The 26,678-nt window shown below is 37.7% G+C and overlaps 1 protein-coding gene across 3 annotated transcripts in view; it reads right to left on the minus strand.

Annotated features, from left to right (window-relative positions):
- LOC123314378 (potassium channel subfamily K member 1) overlaps positions 1–26,678 on the minus strand; it is a 226,301-nt gene that overhangs the window by 154,790 nt on the left and 44,833 nt on the right. Inside the window, exons 1-2 of one of the 3 annotated variants that reach the window (XM_044899648.1) lie at positions 9,254–9,315; positions 7,783–8,052 (exon numbers count right to left, since the gene is read on the minus strand). In XM_044899648.1, coding sequence (XP_044755583.1) covers positions 7,783–8,052; positions 9,254–9,281 — 298 coding nt within the window. In that variant the 5' untranslated portion in view covers positions 9,282–9,315. Of the gene's footprint in view, positions 1–7,782; positions 8,053–8,143; positions 8,218–9,253; positions 9,316–26,678 lie in introns of those variants that run through there. The other 2 variants (XM_044899649.1, XM_044899647.1) reach the window with 2 other exon arrangements.

The following is a 26,678-nucleotide window of genomic DNA, read 5'->3' on the forward strand; positions in this document are numbered from 1 at the left end:
TTTTATGAGTACATTCGGATACATCCCTCTACCCACCAATTTTTTTGGACGGTCATTCTGAACTTCAATAATCTTTTCTTTTCCAATCTTTTCTTCTTCTTATCGTTCTCAGAGCATTTCTGACTTGGCTAGTTTTTTCTCGCTGCAGCAGTACAATTCTATACTTAATGACAATAACAGACTATTGGACTTAGTATTCGGTTCGAGAAAGTGTGAAGTATCTCAGCCTGTGCTGTTGATAACTCAGAGGACTCACCATCATCCTCCTTTATGAATTGATTTCCAGGCTAGATCGCATCGATACAGAAATCTTAGGGCTGTTAGACAGGAGGCGATGAAGTCGTTTAATTTCAAGAAGGCTGACTTCCCACCTTTATACGATGCACTTGCGCGTCTTGACTGGGATTTTCTCGGTGACTGCGTGTCGGCGGAGTCGGCACTTGACGCACTCTACGAAACGCTTCACAATGTTTTTTGCGAATTTGTGCCTAGAAAAAAAGCTCCAGTTGGGAACTATTCATCCTGGTTCAATCCCGATATAATTGCATTGATTAAGCGGAAGAGGAAGGCTCGTATTGCCTTGAGGAAAGAACCGAGCAGTGATAATTCCAGAGCCTTTAAAACTTTGCGAACCTCTTTGGCTAACGAAATACGCTCAGCCTATTCTGAGTATATTAATCAGACTGAAGCTGCTTTCAGAGAGGAGCCGAAGTCGTTTTGGAATTTCATCAACCAGAAACATCAGATAAGATCAGTTCCTAATTCCATGCACCTTGATGGAAGGGTATTCTCCAATTCCAGAGATATTGTTGACACATTCGCTGATCTCTTTGCCGGAACTTTCAGTTCGTCGACCAGTTGTGACATTTCGGGCGACTCGGTGAACTCCGATTTGTTGCTTGTTAATAGTTTTTCTGAAGGTGAGGTCTTTGTTGCGGGTAGGAAGATTAAGCCGAATATGACCGCTGGACCTGATGGTCTGTCAATACCCTTTACATATATTTTCAACATCATTCTTAGGAACAATGCTTTTCCGCGACAATGGAATACCTCTCGAGTGACTCCTATTTTCAAGAAGGGTGACCGCGCACAGTTTGGTAACTACAGGCCTGTGTCAATAGTCTGCAACTTCGCTAAGATATTTGAGATCACACTTAACGAGTATATTATTATATTATATTATTATATTATAGTAGAAATCGGCTGTGTATCCATCAGCATGGCTTCCTGCCGGGTAGATCAACTGTTACTAACTTGGTTGATGTAACTGAAAATATAATTGAATGCATTGATGGGGTGGTCAGGTTGATTATCTTGACAATCGAATAATGTATGTGGAATGTTGCGGCAATAGGTCGCGTGAATTTGTGCAGTCGTCCGGGGTTCCACAGGGAACAGTTTTGGCTTCTATTCTGTTTATTATATTTATCGATGACTTCACCTTTGAACTAAAGGTTTATTTTTCTCTTTACGCCGATGATCTGAAGATCTATTTGAGAATTAATTCTTTATTTGATTGTCTGACTCTTCAGGAAAACCTCGAGGCGGTTGTGAGGTGGAGTGTTATGAATAGAATTCCTCTAAATGCTGAGGAATGCGTTGTCATGAGCTTCACCAAGAAGAGACCCACTAGAGTTTTTCATTATAACTTTGGTTCAATTGTGTTGGGGAGACCCCAGTACGTCAAAGATCTTGGAGTCACATTCGATAGAAAACTTTCGTTCGGCAAACATGTTGAGATCATTACTGCTAGAGCGAAGAAGAATCTGGTTTTTATCTGTCGAAATCTACGACATTTTTCGGACGTGGACTGCATGAAGTCCCTCTATTATTGCTTGGTGAGATCTGGCCTGGAGTATGCTTGTGCCGTATGGAACCCACACCATCGTATTTACGCTGAGTCGCTTGAGAGGGTTCAAAGAAGATTCTTGAAATATCTTTCCTTCAGACGGGATAAATCTTATCCACCTCGGGGTACCCCTGAGGGTATATTGCTTCTGAGACATCAGTTTCTGCCTTTGGAGGATCGTCGACTGCTCCACAGTATAATGTTTTTGTTCAATGTTCTTCATAATTCCATACACTGTCCCACTATCTTGTAGAGGCTTAATTTTCGTATCCCTCGTCTGTCAAGATAGCTGTCAGAAGTTTTCTTATTTGCTCCTGATTTTTTTTAATTATTTTTCAATGTATATATATATTCTTTCGAATGTCAGCAATACATTTTTAGTTATCAAACAATATAGCATATGTATGAGTTTTAGCAAAGGTTAGTGTAACGGGGTACCATACAATTTGGAGTATGATACAAGAGCTTAGGGAAAAACCTCAGTAAAAAAACCCTTTCTCCCCGTGAGAAGTGTAGTGATGACAAATTTGTTTACAGAATAAGCTTTTAATACTGAAGGGCTTCCTTTCCATTGGCATAAAAATTTCTTTATCCTCTTTCCATTTCGAAATAATATCTGAAACAAAGAAACAGAGCAGAAAACGAGAAAAAAAGTGAATAATAAAGCCTTCATCCAAACTTATTCCAAAACTTGTTGATGACTGAAGAAAAAAAATAAATAATCATAAGTACATAACTTGTTTTTCAATTACATTGGGAGGAATATCATCTCTGCGTCAAAAATCTTCTGCTGATCTTGGTGGATCGTCGTTAGAAATGCCTTCAGTACTCAAATTAATAATAGCCAAATCTTGCTTTTGACTGGGAGGGTCTTTCGACCAGGTCCAGTATTCCAAGTGATGATTCTTCTGTTCTTCAGTTGTTCGAGGAACGCTACAGGACCCTTATATTGGGGAATCATCTCCCATAGATATACCAGTGGTTATTCAGTAGAAAATTGAAAAAACGGGGAAGAAATTAAAAAAACTTCTGACACTTTATTGACAATTTGTCCCGTACATCTACGGAAGATGATTCCCCAACATTAGGGTCCTGTAGCGTTCCTCGAACACTTGAAGAACGATTGAATCATCACTTGGAAGACCGGACCTGTTCCAAAAGAATCCCCCGGTCAGAGAGTGGAATTATTAGAGTTATTTCGTTGAATATTGAAGGAATCTCCAAAGACAAAAGCGATTATTTATCCAAATTATCGACTGATTGCGGTGCAGACATTATTCTTCTCCAAGAAACCCTCTGTGCAAACCAAGAAGAACTCCAAGAAAGAGGCCTTTTAGCAGGTTATGTATTAATTGATTATCTTTTGAGTCCCATTTATGGTCTGACTTGTTACGTTGAGAATTCTTCAATTGGTAATATTAACTTAATTCGAAAAGGTGATATTGACGGAGTTTTTTCATTGCTTTCAAACTTAATAACATTTCTATAATCAATATTTACAAACCCCCCAATACTCTTTGGGCCTCAAAATTTCGATGTTATTTTTCCTCATCCTTCAATTTATTGTGGAGATTTTAATTGTCATCACATTATGTGGGGTTATGCAGTTAACGATTATAATGGGACAGCTTTAACTGAGTGGATTGAAAATAACGACCTTCATCTAATTTTCGATGCAAAAGATAGGCCTACTTTTCATTCGGCCAGATGGAACAGAGGATATAATCCAGATTTATGTATAGTTTCCTCTAATGTAAATTCCAGACCTCTTTCTGTAAACCGTAAAGTTTTAAATACCGATTCAAGACCAGGTGGTGCCAACTAGAGTGTACGCGAAACACATCATGAAATTGCAGGTTGAAACAACTAAATGCCGCTGAGTCCAGCAGTGTAAACAACTTCAAAAACCGCTACGATCGTTGGAAGCTTTGTGGGAGTAATTTGTGAAGTGTTCTTCTTTTTTTTTGTCTTTATTGGTGGAATATTACTTTTTTTTTTAATTTTTGTAAGCTTGTGAGTTTATAGGTTTTTACCTCTACTCTTCAACAATAAATAATAATAATAATAATAATAATAATTCAGCATCTCTCTACAGGATGCTCACAAACAGCTGGTACAAAATACTTGGCCCGGCATAACGATATGGGGAAGGTAGTGCACCAACTTACATATATGTCTCCAGGAGAACTACTACCGTACTTCACCCCTCACCACTTGTATAGCCCACAGGCGGTACTAGAGAATGACCAAACGAAGATCTACTGGGATCTGACCGTGGTGACTGACAGGGGTGCGGAACACAACAGGCCGGACATGGTGGTGTGGAATAAGACCAAGAAAACCGCACATATCATCGATTTTTCGGTGCCCCTGGATAACAACTTGTCAAAGGCATATGGGGAGAAGATTCTTTGTGGGGGAATTACACCCTACACATTTGGGAATTGTAAAAATGAAATCAATTGCACGCCAATATTTTTGGTGGCCAGGAATTGATAAGGAAATAGAGTTGCTCACTAAAAAATGTGAATCTTGTAGTAAACATTTCGCTAGTCCCGAAAAAATTGTATTGCATAATTGGCGTTTCCCACAAGAGCCTTGGGAACGTATACATGTGGACTATTTAGGGCCTTTCAGAAACAAATTTTATTTGGTTGTTATGGATGCTCATACTAAATGGATATAAGTTTGCGAAACATCCTCAACCAGTTCATTAACGACAATTGAAAATTTACGGAGGATATTTTCCATCTTTGGACTACCTAAAATTTTAGTTTCGGATAACGGCACGTGTTTCACTTCCCAGGAGTTTTCGGAATTTATCGAGAGAAACTGTATCTCCCATATAACTACACCACCTTACAACCCAGCTTCGAATGGAGCAGCGGAAAATTTTGTCAAGGTGTGCCTTGACGAAAGCTCTTTCTATAGACTCCAAGTCAACTACCAACCAGATTTTTTCTAGATTACAGAAATACACCTCACTGTACCACAGGAGTAAGTCCAGCGAATTTAATATTTGGTCGATCATTGAGAACAAAATTTGATATAATTAATCCTAATGCAAAGGCAGAAATAGTAGATAAGCATCATATAGTTGATAAGGTAGCTAGGAATAACATTAAACAAAAAAATTATTATAAAGGAAAGAAAAATAGTTCTATAGAAGGAAATTGTAATCGAAATGTATCTAATACTAATACAAGCAGTGAAAACACCGATGAAAATAATACCCGGCAAAACAATTGTTCTTTTGAAACCCAGGCCAATAAAATTTCTGTTTTAAGACCTAAAAGAGCAATTAAACCCGGAGCCTTATGGCGTTGATTCCAAATTTAGCCATAAGTAGTTGAAATTTTAATGTTATATAATATTATGTATATAGTTTATAAGATCTAAATTGATTATTACTTATTTGTGATATGTATTTTTTTTTTTTTTTTGAAGAGGGAGATATCTGTAATGCTCGCTGTAATGTATATACTATGCGCATGACCTTATGCCCCCCTAACGTAAAATGAGAACATTCACGATCATCGTTGTTCAGTTGTAATATGGTATTATTAAGAAATAGATCTAAGAGAAATTGCGTTTTTAATTCCTACAACCAATATTGAATATTGAACTTAAGAACATAACATAACCCAAAAAAGGTCGCCTTGAAGGAAATACACAAATAAAAAAGGAGGCTCTTTATGCACGGTGTTATTGTTACTCAATATCCCTACCTTTGATAATTCGGCACACGAGCTTGACTTGGAGGAATTCTTGGATTCTTCTGGATTGTGTCCGACCGAGTTAAAAGCTTCTTTCTCCACCTGGAGATGATATGTTGAGGACCGAGGGACTTTACGGGTAGTCGCGACTCGGGGTAGTTGAAACCGTCGTGACTCAACGTGGTTTGAGTCACCACACTGGCAAAACTACTCAAAAGGGAGGTTTAAGCAATCTCTACTCTCTAGGATCGAGAGGGCCAGTCTCAACTGCAGATAACTTCGAGGTCACATTCGGTCACTGTCGGGCACTTAAGGGTAACTCTCACTCTCTTTTTTTGGATCCGATGATCTGGGGTGGTAAAGGCTTCGGTCACAGAATCGCAAGGGAGTCTGTTCTTCTTCTTCTTGAAGCTCGGTTATGTTAGGAAGAATAACACGTGCATAAAACATTATTGTTGTTTCAATCCCGAACAATCTCGATCGTAAAATGCATGAATGAATAGTTAGAGGTCTAGGGCTAGCGCGGTGTAAAAAATAATATGGTTACCTGAGAGCCATTGCAAGAAAAATCATGCCCGTTTCATTGAGATTTCGAAATGGTATAACTCTTTTTATTTTCAGCATTTAATACAAAATAAATTCCTATTGCAATCAGTTGAGGCCTCGTTTGATGTAAACAATGTTTCTTAAATTTAAAGCAGCTAAAATGCAAGCAGAATAAAGCAAGCATCTATAAGAAGTACAGAGCTTCTTAAGCTCATGGTGTCCTCTTAGAGCATCTTTTGTAAAATTTAATTCAATGAAACGGTACCCATTTTAAAATTGTTGTCATGCAACAAAGCTATGATTCAGTAGAAAGTGTAGACTACAGAGCATGTATCAGAACTCTTGGTGGCCAATTTAAACATAATTTGTGAAACTTTATTCAATGAAACGATATTTCAAAATTGTTATTTTTCCTCGTTTTCTTTTATTATTGAACGCCAACGTTGTGAAATCAATATTTTCAAGTTGATTTCAAGTTATTAATTAAATTTCAGCATTTTCGTAACAAAGGTCCTGACCCAATGTACTAGAAATTAATAATTTTTAGCTTTTTTTCTTAATTACAAAAGTGCTAAAATTCACTTTGATACTTGAAATTCGCTCAAAAACTATTAACTTTATAACTATAGTGCTTAATAATGAAAGAATACGAGAGAAAAAACCAATTTTAAAATATCGTTTAATTGAATCGAGTTTTACAAAAAGTGTTCAAAGTGGGCATCAGGAGCTTTACTACATGCTCTACAACTTCTTATGAATAATTGCTTTATTCTGCTTGCAAGTCTCATTTCAGTTGCTAAAAGATAAAGAAAAAGGCTTACATCAAACGATCAAACTCTGCCTTGACTCATTGTAATAAAAATTTATTTTGTATTTAATGCTGAAAATGGAGTGAGTTATACCATTTCAGAATTCAGAATAGTATTTTTTACACCACGCTGGGTTGAACTTGGGAAAAAATAAGCAAAACGGAAAGTTTGAGTTAGATCATTTTTCTTCATTGAAAACTATTCATGCGCCCCAAAAATAATTTTCAACATTCGATAGCGCATCTATCCTGGAATACTATCCAAAAGACAGTTTGAAAAGATTCCTTCCTTTGTAGTCTTGCCTGCAAAACGAGTGGCGAAGGGTGTAATTTTCTTGAATTTTCGAAAATCTCCAATATCTCGAGAACCAAGGGACTTTTACTAAACATAAAATATACTTTTCTGAACCGCCATAAGGTTTTCTACCCGCAGGCACAATATTATCCATTCATCACGCCACACCCTGTATATGCAAAATTATAATCGATAAATTTCTCAAGAGTGGTGAAAACTGAAAACATTTCGAAATCTATAATCAGATTTTGTTGCAACATTCAAGACTTAAAATTAGTTTCACGCATTCCACCGTCAAGTTGCACACAATATGAACTTCAAATATTCATTTTCAGGATAAATAAAATATTTATTTATTTATTGCACATTTAGGATACAAACAGTAAAAAGATTACCAACAAGGTATCCACTTAACGACATTGAAAGTTCGAGTTCACCGAGCAAACCAACTCGTCGAAATCAAGGAAAAAAAAATCATATTCGGCAAATTCAAACTTGCTATTTTGTTTATGTTCACTGAATCGGACTGTTTTTATCCTACCCCAAAAAAAAATGATTCGGAACTCACCAATTGATGTATAGATAGTGCTACAGTATACAACAGCGTTGAAAAAAGTCCATATCTTCCTCTCTCCTCCATTCGAGACGATGAGTTTGTCTTTGGAATATGAATCTATTATTAAACTTTCGAATTCCTTCAGTTTTCTAAATGCTAAACCCTCATATTCTCCAATCGATTTCTCCTCTGGCACGGTGATAGCATACTCTCTCAAACTACGGATTAGTGTGTATCTTTCCTTTTGTAAATTCGGCACCACGATTGCTTCTTCATTATAACCTGGAAAATGAATTTTTGATATAGACTGAAAGAAATTTTTTTTTATTTATAAAAAATTTCTGTTTCGAGCACTCATCGGATAAGTACCTACCCATGACTTTTATTCTACTAATATGTGTACAAGAACCAGCTGTTAAAAAATATTCTGTTTAATGACAAGAAATGGATGATTTCAAAATTGCTCTCTATTCACCCAATATTCGTATGAAAATATTATATATGAGTTGACAATAGCACAATGGCTCAGATTCAGATTTTCGAGAATGATTTCTCACCAACCTTCATTGGAGCCTTCGGCACCTGGGGATATGGGATCAGTTTCGTGGCGGCGCCACCATGTCATTTGCTTTGTTCTATCCTTGTTCTACCAAAGGAAGTCCAATGATACTCTTTCGTTTTATTTTGTTTTGCTTTGATATCGAACATCGATCAACGAATTCAAAATATGAAATGCATAGATTAAATGAACAGAGAATAGATGAACTACTCGAAAAACAAAGTTCAGCGTCATCTGTTTTTACGGTACATGTACTAATTTTCGACGAAACCAAATAAAAAGGGTTTCTGTAACGCTCATTTTTAATTTTCTTGTAATGATCAAGGCAGAATATATTTGAAAATTTCTGAGTGAAACTCAGAGAAACATTCGAAATAAATTGCTCATTAAGAAAATGCAGTGAGATAACGAATATTACCAATCTTTATCTGCACTTTTCTCTGATTCGAAGAATCGAAAAAAAAATCAGTTCATAATTGAAGAATTTATTGCATTGTTTTTCAAACACGGATTCCTTTTATAATCGAAATTAGCTTTTAAATTCACTTTTTCTAATTACAAAACTTATTCATCATACAAAAACCATTATACAAGTACCATAATTCCTAATCACAAAAACAATTCAATATTTATACATAATATACACATATTCTATTGAATATGTAATACATTTTTGAATATCAAACAATAAAGCATATGTATGACATGAAAAAGTTCCAGTAGAGGTTGATGTAATGAGGTACTTTACAATTCGGCGTATGATACAAGAGCTCAGAGAAGAAACCTCAGTGAGAAAACCCTGCCTCCTACAGAGTATTGTAGGGCGATGTTTAATTGTACTTTGGGGAAGTAGCGAACATCCTATGAACTTCTCCAATAAAGGTTTTAAGGTCTTTTGAATTCAATGTAATATCGCATAATTACCTTCTTGCATCACGATTTTTGCAACCATAAATACAGCACGACTTCACTCTTGCAGACATTTCGCTTCGTCTATTGAATAATTTATTAGATAATTATGTCAATTCGTAAATTGATACATAATCAAAAATACATCTGTCGGTCTATAGATGTCTTGATTAGTCGTTTGAATATTCGGCGGAGATCACGGTCATTCACGAGTGATAACGATCGAAAGCTCAAAATGCATTGACACCTAACGATCAAATTTAGAATAATTTTTGTGATTAGTGTACCATAACATGAGGTGGCGCCACTTGTCAGAGTGATCCATCCATAGAAATCATAATATATATACTTACTCTAGAATGCTAATCCAGTAGTAAAAAATGCGGCGAAAAATTGACAGTTGTCGTTAAAGCGAATTGTTTATTTGGTATAAATAAGATGTCTAAAACACTGGTGTGTGCACTTGTCACTTTTTGCAAGCATCAACATTTCAGAAAATCGGGGATATGGGATCAGTTTCGTGGCGGCGCCACCATGTCATTTGCTTCGTTCTATCCTTGTTCTACCAAAAGAAGTCCAATGATCTCTCGTTTTATTTTGTTTTGCGTTCATATATCGAATATCGATCAACGAGTTCAAAATATGAACTGGCCCATTTTGTCAGCTGTTAAGGATTATTTGTGATTTACACTTTAATTTCTTTGTAAAAACAAATCCTTCAATATTTTCCACACTATCGAATAAGGGTTCGAAGGAGTATTTACTTTTTTTCTTCAAAATAATTTCCGTTCGACAAATTGAGATCGTGAGGGGGATAATTCAATATGATATTAATAAAACACAATTGATTGGTCAAATATCCAATATATTCAGTTGACGGAAAGGGAATTTTCACTATATCTACTCAGGAAGAATATTTTAAGTAACAGACTCGAATAGATTTATGTATTTCTGATTCTCAATACATGCTCACAATTCACATTCCGTATTTCCAATACAGTTTCTTTGAAACATTGCTGAAGTCCATAAAACTTAGCTATATCGGTCCCGAATGTTCGTTCATCTCATTTGGTTCTGCTTCAAATTCCAACAACACCGAATTCTTAGCTGTAGTTCTTGATTGTCCATACAGAAAACTGAACGACATGTTGAATAAATGAATGTTCTACATCCCTTTCTCGAAACTAATACATTTTCATACACCAATAATCGTTTATAAATATAACATATTCGTGAGTCGTAGGAAGTATTCAAATTATTTTCAAATATCAATTGACAATGCTCTGTCAAATTCCAAACAGCGCTACCTACAGTAGGGGAAACGAAACTGATCCCATATCCCCACGAAATTAAAAACAAAATCGAATCAGTGAATACACCAGAGTTTTAGACATCTTAGGTATAAATGAGAAATAAACATACATACATTCGGTGAAAAAACTTATTTTTCGATTCATACAGGACTTCTTGTCGATATTGAACACATGCATGGATGATTAATTGTGTTTATATATGCTTTGTTTCAAAAAATCAGTACAATGATGTTGCAGGTTTCAATGAAAATATATCGGGATCTCGGAGGTGACGTGTTATAAGTCCAAATCTAAATTTGTCGATAGACGTATTATTGAGTATTCATTGATTGTTTGACCAAACCGTGAATTGGCTGAAGACTGGAATTTTATAGCGAATTCCATGGTAACAACTGGTGCTTCCTAAATATTTGGAACTCGCAACAAAAATTTCAGAAGATCTAAACTTAATATCTGCGATATTATCGCAGATTCGATTAGATGAACAGGTACCTAAGCATTGAGTGCATATTATAAACTGCGTGCAACAATATTGAAATATCCTGATCTAGTGCAATACTAGGTACTATACAGGGTTTTTCACGAGGAACCTCACCCATATTTATACGGGAAACTACTGAACGTTCATGAAATTCAGCACTTATAAGTATTTCACGATGCTGATGAAATCTAAAATATTTTCAAGGCATGAGCACCTCCGATTTTTCCGGAAATGACGTCAACTTCCGTTTTTCAAATTAGAACACCATTTTTTTATTGCAGAAATAGATTCCTTAGAAAATTTCAAGTTATTTTGATGTAACATTTTTCAGTTTTGGTGGGAAAATTATCTCTGAGCGGGAAAATTCGAAAAAAAAAATCGAAAATAGAGCTCCGCTGAAACAAGAATAACTTCGAGGTTTTTGGATGGAAAATTTTCATTTTTGGGATTTTCCAAGATGTAAGATTGATGTATCCACTCTGAAAATCGAAATCGCGATTCATGATACTGGGGGTGAAAAAATCGCTTTCAAAGTTAGGGATGACAAAATCGTGAAAAATCAATTTTTTCAAATTAGAACCCCAATTTTTTTATGGCAGATATTGAATCTACGTTAAGAAGTAATGTGAGTGTATGCATCACACCCTTGCCCTAAAGTGGATATTTTCTGATTTATTCACAAAAAACTGTTTTTCGTCTTGAATTTTCAGCTATTTCTTTTCCCTTCACGCCAAAAAGATGAAATTTTCAGGAACTGTTACTAAAACCATGTTTTAGATTTTACTACCCTAATATGCAAGAGAAAAAAAGTTACAGGTTGTTCCTAAATAGATGGCGAATTTTGATTCGAGTTTGTATCGGAAACCTCTTTATTTCAACTAATCGGCCATCGGTTTTCTCTCCAGTGATAAATAAATAATTCCTTATGAACCATTTGCAAGAACTTACCATGTTTTACATTCTTTTTTTTTTAATGATAGATATCATTAATTACATCTGCCCAATTCCTCTTTATTCAGTAGCATTTTGTGTTTACTATTAATTTGGTGATAATTCGTATTAAGTTATAAAATCGATCACTATGCCTAATTTTACCAAAGAAGATTATTTAAATCTCATTCTACTTCATGGAGAATGTAATAAAGTTGTAGATAGAACGATTCGACTGTTCATTGAGAGGTTTCCTGACCGACCCAGACCAACGAGAGATACCATTAACAGAACCATGACAAACTTGAGAAATGTCGGATCTTTCGTTAAGAAAACTATACACAGAGAAAAAAGTGTAGTAGAAGATGAGAACAACGAAATTACAGTTCTTGCATATTTTCGTGTGAATCCTCAAAATTCTCTCGAAGATGCCCAGATTGATCTGGGATTATCTCAATCGAGGGTTTGGAGAATATTAAAAAAACATAAAATGCACCCATATAAATTCAATAGGGTACAGCATTTGAAGGAAACTGATTTCGTCAGGAGAACAGAGTTTTGCGAAGCTATGATGATTCGATTTCAAGAGAATGAAAACTTTTTGGACTGTATAATTTGGACAGATGAATCTAAAGTCACAAAGAATGGTTCTTTAAATAGGCATAACAGTCTTTATTGGGATGAAGAGAACAACCACCACTTCAGACAATGGAACTTTCAAGAGACCTGGAGTTTCAATGTTTTTTGCGCCATCAAAAATAATGCAAATCTCGATGTTCACATTTATGATGGGACTTTAACTGGTAAGATAAAACACTACACATGCATTATTTAAAGAATGTTCTCCCTTAGGAGATAGATATTCTGACATATTGACTCAAGTAATTGAGCCGCTAGTACAGAACCATAATGACTTATGGTATCAACAAGATGGCGCGCCTCCACACAATTCACTCAATGTGTCAAATATCCTCTACAGGCTATTTGAAGATCGATGGTTGGCGAACAATGGTCCACATCTTTGGCCACCACGTTCTCCCGATTTAACTCCTTTAGACTATTATGTTTGGGGTAGGATAAAGAATATTGTCTACTCAACTCCCCTGACTGATAAAGAGGACTGCATAGAACGAGTCAGAAATGCGTTCAGGTTTGTTTAGATTTTTAGATTCATAGTTTTGAAACTCAATTTGGTTTTTAAACACTTTTGCAGATCTCTTCCTCCCGATGAAATAAGAAGAGCAACGCACGAAGCATTCCTGAGACGTATAAATAAATGTCTAGAAATTAACGGTCAAAACTTTGAGCATCTTCTCTAGTTATAACTGCGAGAGTTTGCCATGGTTCTCCTAATAGTAACTTGAAGTCGGTTTCAAGAAGGGGTGAAGAATCTACAGCAGGGTTCAAATAACAGTTCCTGAAAATTTCATCTTTTTGGCGTGAAGGGAAAAGAAATAGCTGAAAATTCAAGACGAAAAACAGTTTTTTGTGAATAACTCAGAAAATATCCATTTTAGGGCAAGGGTGTGATGCATACACTCACATTATTTTTTAACGTAGATTCAATATCTGCCATAAAAAATGGGGTTCTTCTTTGAAAAAATTGATTTTTCACGATTTTGTCATCCCTAACTTTGAAAGCGATTTTTTCACCCCCTGTATCATGAATCGCGATTCCGATTTTTAAAGTGGATACATTAATCTTACATCTTGAAAAATCCCAAAAATGAAAATTCTCCATCCAAAAACCTCGAAGTTATTTTCGTTTCAGCGGAGCTCTATTTTCGATTTTTTTTTCGAATTTTCCCGCTCAGAGATAATTTTCCAACCAAAACTGAAAAATGTTACATCAAAATAACTTGAAATTTTCTGAGGAATCTATTTCTGCAATGAAAAAATGGTGTTCTAATTTGAAAAACGGAAGTTGACGTCATTTCCGGAAAAACCGGAGGTGCTCATGCCTTGAAAATATTTTAGATTTCATCAGCATCGTGAAATACCCATAAGTGCTGAATTTCATGAAAATACGTTCAGTAGTTTCCCGTATAAATATGGGTGAGGTTCCTCGTGAAAGACCCTGTATACCATCAATGAAATTCGCTATCAGTGGAACTCGATAATTCATTCAAGTTTTGAATTTTTTTTTTGCATTTCTTATTTTTAAAATGATAGACAAGTACACAAGTACATTTCAGAAAATGTGACTTAAAACTTCTTACCTCGGAGCAGATCGTGCAACAGTGAAAAATACAATGACTGAAAGAAAACGCGTTGTTGTCCGACATACCTTCGTTACATGAATTGCCCCCTCTTCATAAGATTCGATCGACAGAATATTCAGAAACTCGGCAACGTTCTACTAGAAAATAAACTAATGATGCGCATTCGTATTAACGACCACTGTTAATTTTTCGCCGCATTTCTTACTACTGGATTAGCATTCTAGAGTAATAATATATAATATGATTTCTATACTGCATTCAAATTTATTTTAGCAGTCGGTTGGCCATGAAATAATTTTCTCAAGTTTTTGTAACTAGAACGAAGTTAGGTTGGCACTCATGAAATGTCGTTAATGTCATAACGCTGTTGCCACAACTAATATCAATTTTTATTACGAAAATGCCGAAAGTGATTGAAAAATGAGACAGGCAAAGATTATAGATAATCTTTGGAGACAGGGTTTCAGGAAGTGCTATTTAGAATTCAGGTCCGCTCATTCAAATAGTTTTACCCTGATATTCTAAAATCCACAATAAGTCAGACGCTAGCGAACATATTCAATGTAAGAGAATTTATATAATGTTTCATCTAAATCATAACGACTTATATTTCAGCTGGATATTTCCACAATCAGAAAGATTGTGAATGAAGAGGATGACAAAGAATTTCCTTCTATTGGGAGACCCAAAAAAATGGTGGCATTTGAGAATTTTATGTTTGAGTGAATTAATGCGAAAAGTTTACTACAGGATTTTCGATAAATGTCATCGGAGAATAAGTTCCCTAAAATGGATTTTTCTATTTTTCATTTGACTTGTCCTATACAATGTAAATGTCTTAAGGTCCTAATAAATACCTAATTATTATTATCACATCAATTTATTAAGATGAATAGCCACAAATACGCGCAAGTTGCCCTGTTATTTGTTTATTTATATGAAATTTTTGTTCAACGGTGAAGTTGCATCTTAACTTGAAACTTCCTTCAATTCCTTTTACTTATATTGATGCAAGATGCTTTTTGTTGAAGAATTTAACATTCTTGTAATTATCTGTTAATTACTTCGGGAGATACCCATTTCCAACCACTGCATCATATGCATTTCATCTTCGGGTTAATATTTTTGAAATCTACAAATGATGTAAGCCAAAGAAGATAACGAACATTTAACCCTCCTCAAGCTAGTGCATATTATGGTATTATACTGATCTCTTGTATTTTCCATGCAAATAACTGGATTTGGTATGCCTTCAATCAGTTTGTATAAACTTCAATTATGTTCGTCACATATTTTCCGAAGAGATTCGACATTGTGATAAAATACGTAGTAACAGAAACTTTTACGTAGAACGGGCAACATAGCGTTGATTTAAAACCCAAAAATGTTTTGACAAGCATCTTAACCTCACATTTTTCTACTATACAGAGTGAAATGTGTCAAATTTCCATGGCCAACCGACTGCTAAAATAAAATTGAATGAAGTATATGTATCCATCTATATTTTAATTTAATCTATGATGAACTGGTCCATTTTGTCAGCTGTTAATTAATATTTGTCATTTATAGTTTAATTTTCGTTGATAAAACAAATGTGTCAATATTTCAACACTATCGAATAAGGGTTCGAAGGAGTATTTACTATTCTTCTTCAAGATAATTTTCGTTTGACAAATTGAATTCATGAGGGGGGTAATTCAATATGATTTTAATAAAACACAGTTGATTGGTCCAATATCCAATATATTCAGTTGATGGAAAAGTAATTTTCTCTATATCTACTCATGAAGAATATTTGAGGAACAGACCAGAATAGATTTATGTATTTTTGTTTCCCAATACATGCCCTCAATTCACATTAGGTATTTCCAATACAGTTTCTTTGAAATATTGCTAAAGTTGCAATAAAACTTAGCTATATCTGTCCCGAATGTTTGTTCGTCTGATTTGGTTCTGCCCCAAATTCCAACAATACCGAACTCTTAGCTGTAGTTCTTGATGGCCCATGCAGAAAACTGAACATACTGAACGACATCTTGAATAAATGAATGTTCTACCCCTCCTTCTCGAAACGAATACATTTTCACACACCAATAATCGCTTATGAATACAACATATTCGTAAGTTGTAGGAAAGTATTCAAATTATTTTCAAATATCAATTGACAATGATCTGTCAAATTTTAAACTGCGCTACCTACAGTGGAAGAAACGAAACTGATCCCATATCCCCAAGAAATTAAAAACAAAATCGAATCAGTGAATACACCAGAGTTTTAGACATCTTAGTTGTTTTGAATTGATGAACCTCACAGAGGTACACAAGACCTGCATGTAAGCTTGTGAGCATAGATTTTTTATGCATTTTTTTTATGATTCCTCTGTGATATGGTCTGTTTATGACACAATTATGGAGAGTAGAGAGAAGGAGAACGATCGCTGCTTTGAGACCACAGATTTTTTGTCCCCTAAAATATGTACCAATATGGTAGTTCATGCTTTTGCCAACAGGCGCGCTGGCCATCACGAGAGTGCGAAATTTTGATTTAAACAAATTGTAGTTGGCTGAGTGAACTGTTTCCCTGGCGACAGATGATAGGAATATTATTATTTTCCATTTTTGATCTTTGATAAGAGAACAACATATGACCATGATGAAATGTTGAAGCGTGCGCTAGTGTAAGAGTGTTTTGGCATCGGAAAGAAAAGGAGAAGAGATCAAGAATCGACTTCGAATCAATTTGTGTGTCAAGAGCACTTTTGCGATGAAGATATCAAAAAGATGATGGATATGGATATATAAACGGAATCGTGAGAAGTTGACTCTTCCGAATAAGAATATCTGACCAATAAAACTACAGAAGTAAATATTCTTGAAGAATTTTGTTGGCATAACATAATATATGGTTTATATCGGTTCTCAGCTGAGTATTGGCAACATAATCTACTCTAATACCTAAGTGGGGTGTAAGGGGGAATGATGCGTTTTATAGCCTCTCCTCTCAAATGCCAACCTCACCTACTCGCGGCGCACCCTGTTCTTACGAACGAGGCTCTAGCGACCGAACATGAGCGGTATATCTCTGTTTCCCACAATCACCTAGCCTTAAAATTGGCTTGAGCAGGAAATGGCTCTTTGCGTTGCTCAAGTTACGTCTCAGACCTTGTCGTCTCAGGTTACCTGTGCCACAAGATAATCTAGTCGCAACCGCAACCAAAGTTGCACTGACAGCGTTACCAGTGCAGCTTTATAACACCTTCTAACGCAGCTCCTACAAAAAAAAGGATCAGTCGAACAGGACAAAATTTGTATCCGGAGGTAAAATACCCTCCCATTCGGATCTCTGGGGGAGAGTGCCTGAGCGAGTGAATCATCGTACAACAACCAATGAAAAGCTTTTGCAGCATGGAACGTCAGAACCTTACTAGATAACCCTAAGGCCGACCGACCAGAGAGGCGTACTGCCCTTATCGATAAGGAACTGCAACGAACATCCATTGCAATAGTTGCCTTAAGCGAGACACGCTTCTCGGACGAAGGTAGCTTGGTAGAACATGCTATCAAACTTGAATGCTCTGCAGGAGGATGTGAATGCGATCAGACTATCCCAAAAAAACCTGGAGGCCGAGTTCAGATCATCTCTCGATACGTTACAGCAGCACGGTGGTACCTTGACTCAGCATGAAGCACTGATACAATCAAATCAATTAAAGCTGGACGACCTTCATCTCACGCAGACTACTATCGGTAAAACTTTGGAAAGGCTGTCAGAGGATATTGGTGAGTTGAAGAATGGTACTCCTGCCCTATCATCTGCAGAAATTTTGGACAGGGTAAAACGATCCCACAGTTTAATTATCTCTGGTCTCAAGACAAAAGCTGACGCTACGTTGGATCATGATTTCTTGCACAGATGCTTGGCTATCATAAATGATCGTGCCCATGAGAGCATTATTGATGTCGTTTCTCTTGGTTCCGCCAACACCTTATGGAAAGTCTCTTTCTCTAGTTCCCACATGGTATCTCGTCTTTTACGTAACAAGGGATTGCTGCGGAATGTTTGAGAGTTCAGGGAGGTAAGGATATCTGACGACAAGACTCCTGCCCAATTAGACGCCTTGAGGCTGTTACGTTTAGAGCTTGTGACGAACCAGATTTTGTTCCGCCACAAAAAATTAAATTTTTCCACCGATACTTGCATAATAATGCCTGATAACCGAGATATTTTTGAAGGGGACCGAAATACTGTCATAGGGGGTGTACCGATAACAATAGTTGTGTGTTAGATTGAAAGGAGCCTTACCGATAATTGTTAGTTCATAGTTTTCCACCGGTCAGTCCATGTTAGTAGGAAAGACCGTATCTCTTATGTTTTCAGAATTCATTTATTTTAATAATTCTTTCCGTTCTACCATTTTTTGTTTGCTCTGAAAAAGTTCTCATAACTTTTTCTACTTTCCTTCTCATCCGTTGCCTCTGTCTTTTTCTGGGCCAATTGAATAACCGTATCATTTTTGCTTTATCCAATGGATTGGTGAGTTTCCCATAGGGGGGAGAGTTTTTCCGAGTAGAGAGGGGATATTTCTTCGCGGCCCTGGAAGGTGAAGAGAAAAAAAAAGAGACAATCGTTGTTGAGAGGTGAACGAGTGGAGTGTGTGCAAAGTTAGTAAAACCGTACTTACGAAGCAAAGGAAAATCTAAGGCAAGTGATTGTTGAAATTATTACCGCTTCATTGCACCTTTATGGAATAATATTCTCTCTAGACTTTTGCTTGGCTGAAAATCCGAATTAACCGTAGATTGACCATTTCCTGCTGTATATAGCTTTCCGTTACTGTAGGGTGACATTTGGGTCCCAGGAGGACGTTGGGCCCCCCTGATTTCTCCGATTCCTGAATATTTGACCGTTTCATCCCGATTTCCAACCGTTTGAATTATAGTTATAGGTTAGATTCGCCGAGCATAGAGTTGGGATTTCATAACCGTCAAATACCCTCACCGCCGGACTCTGTGGCCGCTGTTTGACAGCCAGCCCGCTTGAGGTCACCGAGAGAGAGAGAGAGAGACCGAAGGACACCGGATCATAGACAAACCACCGAGACAGAGATAGAGGGCGTACCCCGGTGAACTGGTGTTTTTAAATTTTGACCTGACTGAATTCTCAGTAAAAAAGCAAATTAAAACTAGAGATGTGGTGGATTACTCTATTCTCAATGAAATCCTGCTAGCATCAGACTGGTCGATACTCGCTTCCGCGGAGGGGATTGATGAAGCGTGGGAAATTTTTTCGGATGTGTTGAGGGATGGGATCGAAAGAAGTACCTCCAGGAGGACATTCACTGTGTTTCCTTCAAAGCCCTGGATCACTCATGTAATGCAACGTCAAATACGCCACAAAAAATCTATATGGCAACGGTATATGCGAAGCAGGTCTCATCGTGACTATCACTATCACAGAATATACTCGGATGAATTGAAGAAGACTTTATTGACAGCTAGAAGGAACTTTGAAAATAATCTGGTTAGATCTGGTAATCATAAGAAGTTCTATAGATACGTCCGTCAATCACTCAGCACCAAAGTATCCGTACCCATTATCCGTGATTCATCTGGACGGCTGTGCAGTGAGAACTCACAGTCAGCTGAGATCTTTGCTGAAGTTTTTTCTGCTGCTTTTTCTGAGGAAACCCAGGGTCCTCTTCCCGAATTGCCGGGCAATAGATCCATCACTGAGATCACCAATATTTCTTTCAACTCTGAACTGGTAGAACGACATCTTAAGAATCTGAAAGTTACCTCATCACCTGGTCCTGATGGTATTTCACCCGTTATATTGAAGAATTGTGCCACTGCTCTGGCTGAACCTTTGTCCATGCTTTATTCCAGGTCTTTTGCTGTTCACCGACTTCCTTCTGCCTGGTTGGAGGGTTGTGTAACTCCCATCTTCAAAAAGGGAGATAAAACCAACGCCAATAATTATCGCCCAATCACAGTTACTAGTGTTGTCGCCAAAATATGCGAAAGAATTGTTGTGGATGAACTGATGAAGTTTGCTCTAACCCATTCTATTATCCCACCTAACCAGCACGGTTTTGTCCCTGGTAGATCGGTTGTAACTAACCTTTTGCTTTGCCTGGATGATTGGACGGCTGCTTTAGATTCCAGGGCTCCAGTAGACATCATTTACCTGGATTTTGCTCGTGCATTCGATAAGGTCCCATTCCGTAGGTTGTTTGCCAAATTGGAGCATCTTGGCGTCAGGGGGCATATTCTGGAGTGGATTCGATCCTTTATCACCGAACGTCGATTCTCAGTAAGAGTTGGTAGGAGATACTCTAGTTCGCGTTGTTCCACCAGTGGTGTCCCGCAAGGTTCGGTCTTGGGTCCATTATTATTTCTTTTATATGTGTCGGATTTACCTGGACTTCTTAGATCGGTTGTTTCTATGTTCGCTGACGACACTAAAATTTATGCTAATCCCCTGCTGTTCTACGGCACGCTCCGTCAAGACCTGAAGAGGATTGAGAAGTGGTGTGCTGATTGGCTCATTCCCTTAAACCCTGAAAAGTGTGCTGTTCTTCACCTTGGAGTTAATAATCCCCGCCTGCCATATGCTATTTATGGCACACCAATCACACCCTGCGCATCATACACTGACTTGGGCGTGGTGATGACTGAGGGACTCGGCTGGTCTGAACATGTGGACTCTGTTTGTCGCAAGGCTTCGCAAGGCTTCGCAGAGATGCTTTCTCTTCGACAGAGTTTTTGGAAACTGCTCTGTTTCAACGTGTTCCCATCTACTCAAGTCCTACATAAGACCGATTCTTGAATATGCGGGACCAGTGTGGGATACCCGTTTCCGGAAAGACTCAGACAGGCTGGAGAAGATTCAGAGGAGAGTTACCCGAATGCCCTACGGATACAGTAGACCTGATTATGAAGATAGGCTGCGCATCCTTAAACTGACTACCCTTGAACAAAGAAGACTGAGCGGTGATCTAATAACTACGTTTAAGATTCTTCATGGGTATTCCGGAGTGGACTTATCCCACTTATTTCGTCTGAACACGAATCCAAGTCTGAGAGGACACCGTTATAAACTGTCCAGAGAAGCGTTCCGATCGGTTTCACGTGAACACTTTTTGTCGAACAGAGTTTTCCATATTTGGAAAAATCTACCGTGTAATGTTGTGTGTGCGCCTAATGTTGATCAATTCAAGGTGATGTTTGATAGCTGGTGTAGAACTTTACAAAATTGATTTAATTCTTTTTTTTTTCATCTTATTATGTCTTATTGTTTCGTTTTTTTTTCTGTATATTTAGGAATTTTCAGCTTTTTTTTTGTACATTTTGCCCATTCTGTGTCTCTTCTTTTGTTCTATTTGTTTTAAGCCACATAGGTTAAACCTCGGCTTTTGTATGCTAAATAAATAAATAAAATAAATAAATGCTTATACTTTTTTCTGGAAGGGCTTGCCAGAAGGCCAAATCAGACAAAATGGTGTAGGCTTCGCCATTAGAAACGACCTGGCCGCCAAACTAACCGAAAATCCAGTTGGCATCTCAGAACGTTTAATGACCCTTTGCTTTCCTGCAGCAAACAACACGCTTGTGAACATCATTGCAGTATACGCACCCACTTTGAACTCCTCTGACACTTTCTACGAATCACTTGTTGCTACATTAAGTAAAATCTCAAAACGTGGCAACACCTTCTTTATTACGAGACCCAAATCAAGGGGGACCTGGCGCCACCCGCGCTCAGGGCATTGGCATACTCTTGACTATGTGATCGTGAGAAGAAAAGATCTCAAAGAGCTGTTGGTCACTAAACCCAGAGCAGATCTGGAGTGCTGGACTGATCATAGGCTGGTAATCTCGAGAATGAAGATCTCAATGCTCCCAAAATACCAACGCAGGCCAAAATTACTAAGAGAGCGCCTTCAAATCTCCAAACTACAAAACCCTTCTACAAAGGAAAGCTTCACAGCTGCTGTCAAAGAAAGCCTAACACCACCGCATTATGACGACGACATTGAGAGTCATTGGCTTCGCTTCAAATCATCTCTAACAAATTCAGCGAAAGAAATATTGGGCACAGAACGCTCCCGAAAATCCCCAGACTGGTTCGCCGACAAAGAAACTCATATCGCACCCTTTCTGGAGGCAAAAAACAAAGCGATGAAAACAGCAATTAACAAGCCTGGCGATGTTGCAGCCCAAAAATGTTTTAATAACATAAAACGCGAGGTCCGTCAAGAAATAAGAAAAATCAAGGACAGCTGGTGGAAAGAAAAAGCTAGGGAAATACAAGCTTACGCCGATAACCATGATTACAGGCGTTTTTTCGAAGCTATTACAACTGTTTATGGTCCAAACAGAAAAGCTAACTTTCCTATAAGAGATGCTAATGGAGCTATTCCAACTGATGATAGAAAAATTCTCGAAAGATGGAAGGAGCATTACTCACAGGTCTTGAATCAAAATAACGACTCGGATTTATCCATTTTAGACCTGCCCCCCGCGTATAGTCCGATGACATCGCTTGATGACGAAATCTCAATGTCGGAAATCATAAGTGCGATTAGGAATATGAAAAATGATAAGTCACCTGGTCTAGACGGCATTCCAGTGGAGATATTCAAAGCCTTGGATGAAGACATTGTCAATAGTCTCCTAACACTATTCCGCAAGATCTGGAAACAGGGAGATGTGCCACAAGACTTCAGAGACGCTTTAGTTATCAACCTCTATAAGAACAAAGGTGATACGTCGAATTGCAACAACTACAGGGGCATTTCGTTGCTTAGTGTGGCCGGTAAAATTCTCTCAAAGATTATGGCTAATCGTCTAGTTCCACTCTTAGAAAAGCTATTGCCTGAATCCCAGTGCGGCTTTCGACCAAATCGAGGTACGGTGGACCTAATTTTCACACTGCGACAGCTGCAAGAGAAAGCCCGTGAACAACAATCAAGGATCTATACAGCCTACATCGATCTAAGTAAGGCATTCGATTCGGTGAATCGGAGAGCGCTCTGGAAAATCATGGCATGTCTTGGGGTACCCGAAAAATTCTTAGCAGTGTGTAAAAGCCTTCATACCAACAACACCGCTAGAATACAGCATAATGGTTCTACAACCGACCATTTCTCAACCAACTCTGGAATAAAACAAGGCTGCGTATTAGCGCCTCTACTGTTCAATATTTTCGCCATAGCTGTGTCGATAATTGCTGACATGAGTATGCCCGTAAGAGTTGTTGGGATAAGATTCAGATTTGATGGAGGCCTGTTTAACCTGAAGCGCCTCAGAGCAAAAACCAGTACCAAGTTTATCACTGAACTTCAATATGCAGACGACTGTTCACTTATCGCTATCAGCTCGGAGGATCTACAGATAATGTTGGACACCTATAAACATATATACGAAGCTTTAGGCCTTAGACTCAATATCGACAAAACCAAAATCCTGGTGTGTCCGCCAGAAAACCTTCAAACAGATATCAGTCTGGAGAATGAAACTCTAGAACAGGTCGAGCAGTTTAAATACTTGGAAAGCTTCATAAATACTAGGGCTAACCTTGACACGGAAATACACAATTCGGCATCACGGGCATTCTGGAAGCTAAAGGAGAGAGTGTTTCAAAATCACGACCTCAATCTGAAGACCAAGACAGCTGTTCACGAAGCGGTGGTCCTACCAACGCTCCTCTACGGAAGCGAAAGCTGGACGCCCTACCGGCGACATATTAAACAGCTCGAACAAACGCAACAACGTCATCTAAGACAGATAATGCACATCAAATGGTTCCACAAAGTTTCGAATGCAGAAGTCTTGCAACGCGCGAGTTGTACAACAATTGAGACTCAAGTAACGAGGGCCCGACTCAGATGGAGTGGCCACATTCTGAGGATGCAAGACACAAGACACAAGACTCCCCAAAATAGCTCTATATGGCGAATTCACTGAGGGAGCCCGGAAACCAGGAGGCCAGTACAAGCGGTTCAAGGATACACTACATCAATCCCTAAAATCAGATAATGCCAATCATAACTGGGAACAACTAGCGTTAGACAGGTGACAGTGGAGGTCTTTGGTACAAAGTTAAAATGGAGACTCGAGAGGGATAGAGCGGCGGCCAGATCTGGTTGGTGACTATCCATGCCCGGAGTGTGGTAGAATATGTAGGTCACGGTTGGGTCTCTATAGTCACAGGAGAGCACACAGTCGCAGTTGGCCCTGAAAAATTATAAGTCTGTTCGCACCTTTTTTTTCCCTTTCTTTTTCTTTTTTTTTTGTTTTTTCCCTTTTTTCGTCTTTTTGTAGATTCATTCCCGGCAACGGGATACAGCAATGAATGAATGAATACCTAAGTGATAAATCTGAGATTGCTACCTTTTGTTGTCTTGATGTTTACTACACCTTATGGATTTATATAATTTTGAAGATTACGGTAAACCAACTAACATACCTGCTTTCAATGAACAATGATAAACAAAAGTAGGTACAATTTTTTTGATCAGTGATTTCTTTTGAATTTCATTGATTTCGACTTGTATTTTGATGCATATAATTCATATTTAATATAGATTTGAAGAAAGGTATTCGAAAAATCATCGGAAAAACCTCGATGACACATAACCTAAAATAAAATGAAGGCTGTTCATTTCAAATTGATGCTTGAATCCCCACCCCTTATCGATACACGCTGCAATCGCAGCGACACCTATCCTACGTTTCCCATTTTCGGGGACACATTTTTAGTACGTCGATCGTTCTCCTTCTCTCTACTCTCCATAGAAATTGATTAATGAAATGTAATGTTTTCTACCCGTCAAAGGAAAACTCTTATCTATTTTATATCAAACTTTATTCTGTCCGTCACAATCGACTCCAAATTAATATATCATTTCCATGGAAAATAGAACAATCACCATAATATACATGCATTAGTGCTCTGTGATAAGAACTCAATAATATTCTTTATTTGTAGGTAGTTCCACTACAAACCCTTTTTTACGTTTAAATTGAAAAAAGACAAATGAACTGAATAAACAAAGCAGAAAATGATAAATCATAATCTTTCTGCCAAACTGGTTTCTGCTTACTGCGGACTGGACGTGACGAAACTGCTGCAGGTGGTGAACCTTCTCCACTTTTGATCGCTTCGGGTAATATATCCTCTCTTCTCAATTGGACGATGATCATACCATTCCACTTGATTTTTATGACGTTGAAGTGAACGCGTAGGTGTGTTAACCGAGACCAATGGACCATAGACTGATGTAACTGTTCCTGTGTCCCCTTCAAACTTGGAATCGGATTTAAGATGACTGAAAGGTCTTTTCACCAAAACTTCGTCTCCAACTTCAAATGCTTTATCGGGAACTGAGTCATATTTGAGTCTTTTTGATGACAACGCCTTTTGGTATGCATCACGTTCTCGAACACCTGGAACTTCGATCCGTTCTCTCATTGTTGGAATTTTGTCTCGAAGTTTGCAATTGAACATGAGTTCTGCCGGACTAATACCAGTTACAGAATGAGGAGTTGAATGATACATCAGGAGATAATTGTTTAATTTCATTTTTGGAATAGAGCTTTGATCTCTCGGGTGAGTCTCTCCATTTTGTTCATTCCTAAGTCACTTTGATACATTGTGGTCAACTTTTATTTGTGTATTTTTTTGATTGATGATTGACTGTCAACTTGATCCTTTTGTATTTTTTGTATTATTGTGATATCGTTGTTGTGTTTGAAATTGTTTTTTCATTAATTGTAGCCTGAGGAAGGTGAGAAATAAACCACCGAAACGTCGCCATAGAGATCTAGGTTTTTATTGTTCCTTCAACCGATATCAACATTCTTAATGTTTAATTTCTGCTTGTAGTTTTTATCTTTCGGCATAGCAATTTTGAAAATCTTGTTTATACTGCGATTTTGCCTTTCTACCTCTCCATTGACTTGAGCCCAATAAGGTTGAGTGGTGTAATGATACCTAACTCTTTACAGAAATTTGAAAACTCTTCAGAATTGAAAGGGGGATCATTGTCGGATGTATTGAATAACCATAGCCAAACCTCGCAAAAACTTTTGCAGGAATACCGTAGTAGCTTCAGCTGTGGTCTTCTTCATGACTTGCACTCGATGAATTTGCCCAAGTAATCGAATATAATACATAAGTGTTTGTTTGATGGCAATGATTTAAAATCAATGGTCCTTAGGCTAAGTCCTGCCAAGGTCCATCAGAGAGAGTACGCCGAGACATCTCTTTCAAAGTAATTGACTCACCAACCTTCTGACACTCGTCGAGATGCGAATAAATGTATCTGCTTCCCTATCAATCCCAGGCCACCACACCTTGTTTCTGAGGCGTTCATTCATCTTTATAATACCTGGATGGCCTTCATGTGCATTCTCTAATACCTGTCGCCGTAGTAATGCTGGAATGACAATGAAGAACCTCGTAGAAGAATGTTGTTGACAATGCATAC

The sequence above is a fragment of the Coccinella septempunctata genome, chromosome 5 (genome assembly GCF_907165205.1).
Source record: "Coccinella septempunctata chromosome 5, icCocSept1.1, whole genome shotgun sequence".
Lineage (NCBI taxonomy): Eukaryota > Metazoa > Arthropoda > Insecta > Coleoptera > Coccinellidae > Coccinella > Coccinella septempunctata.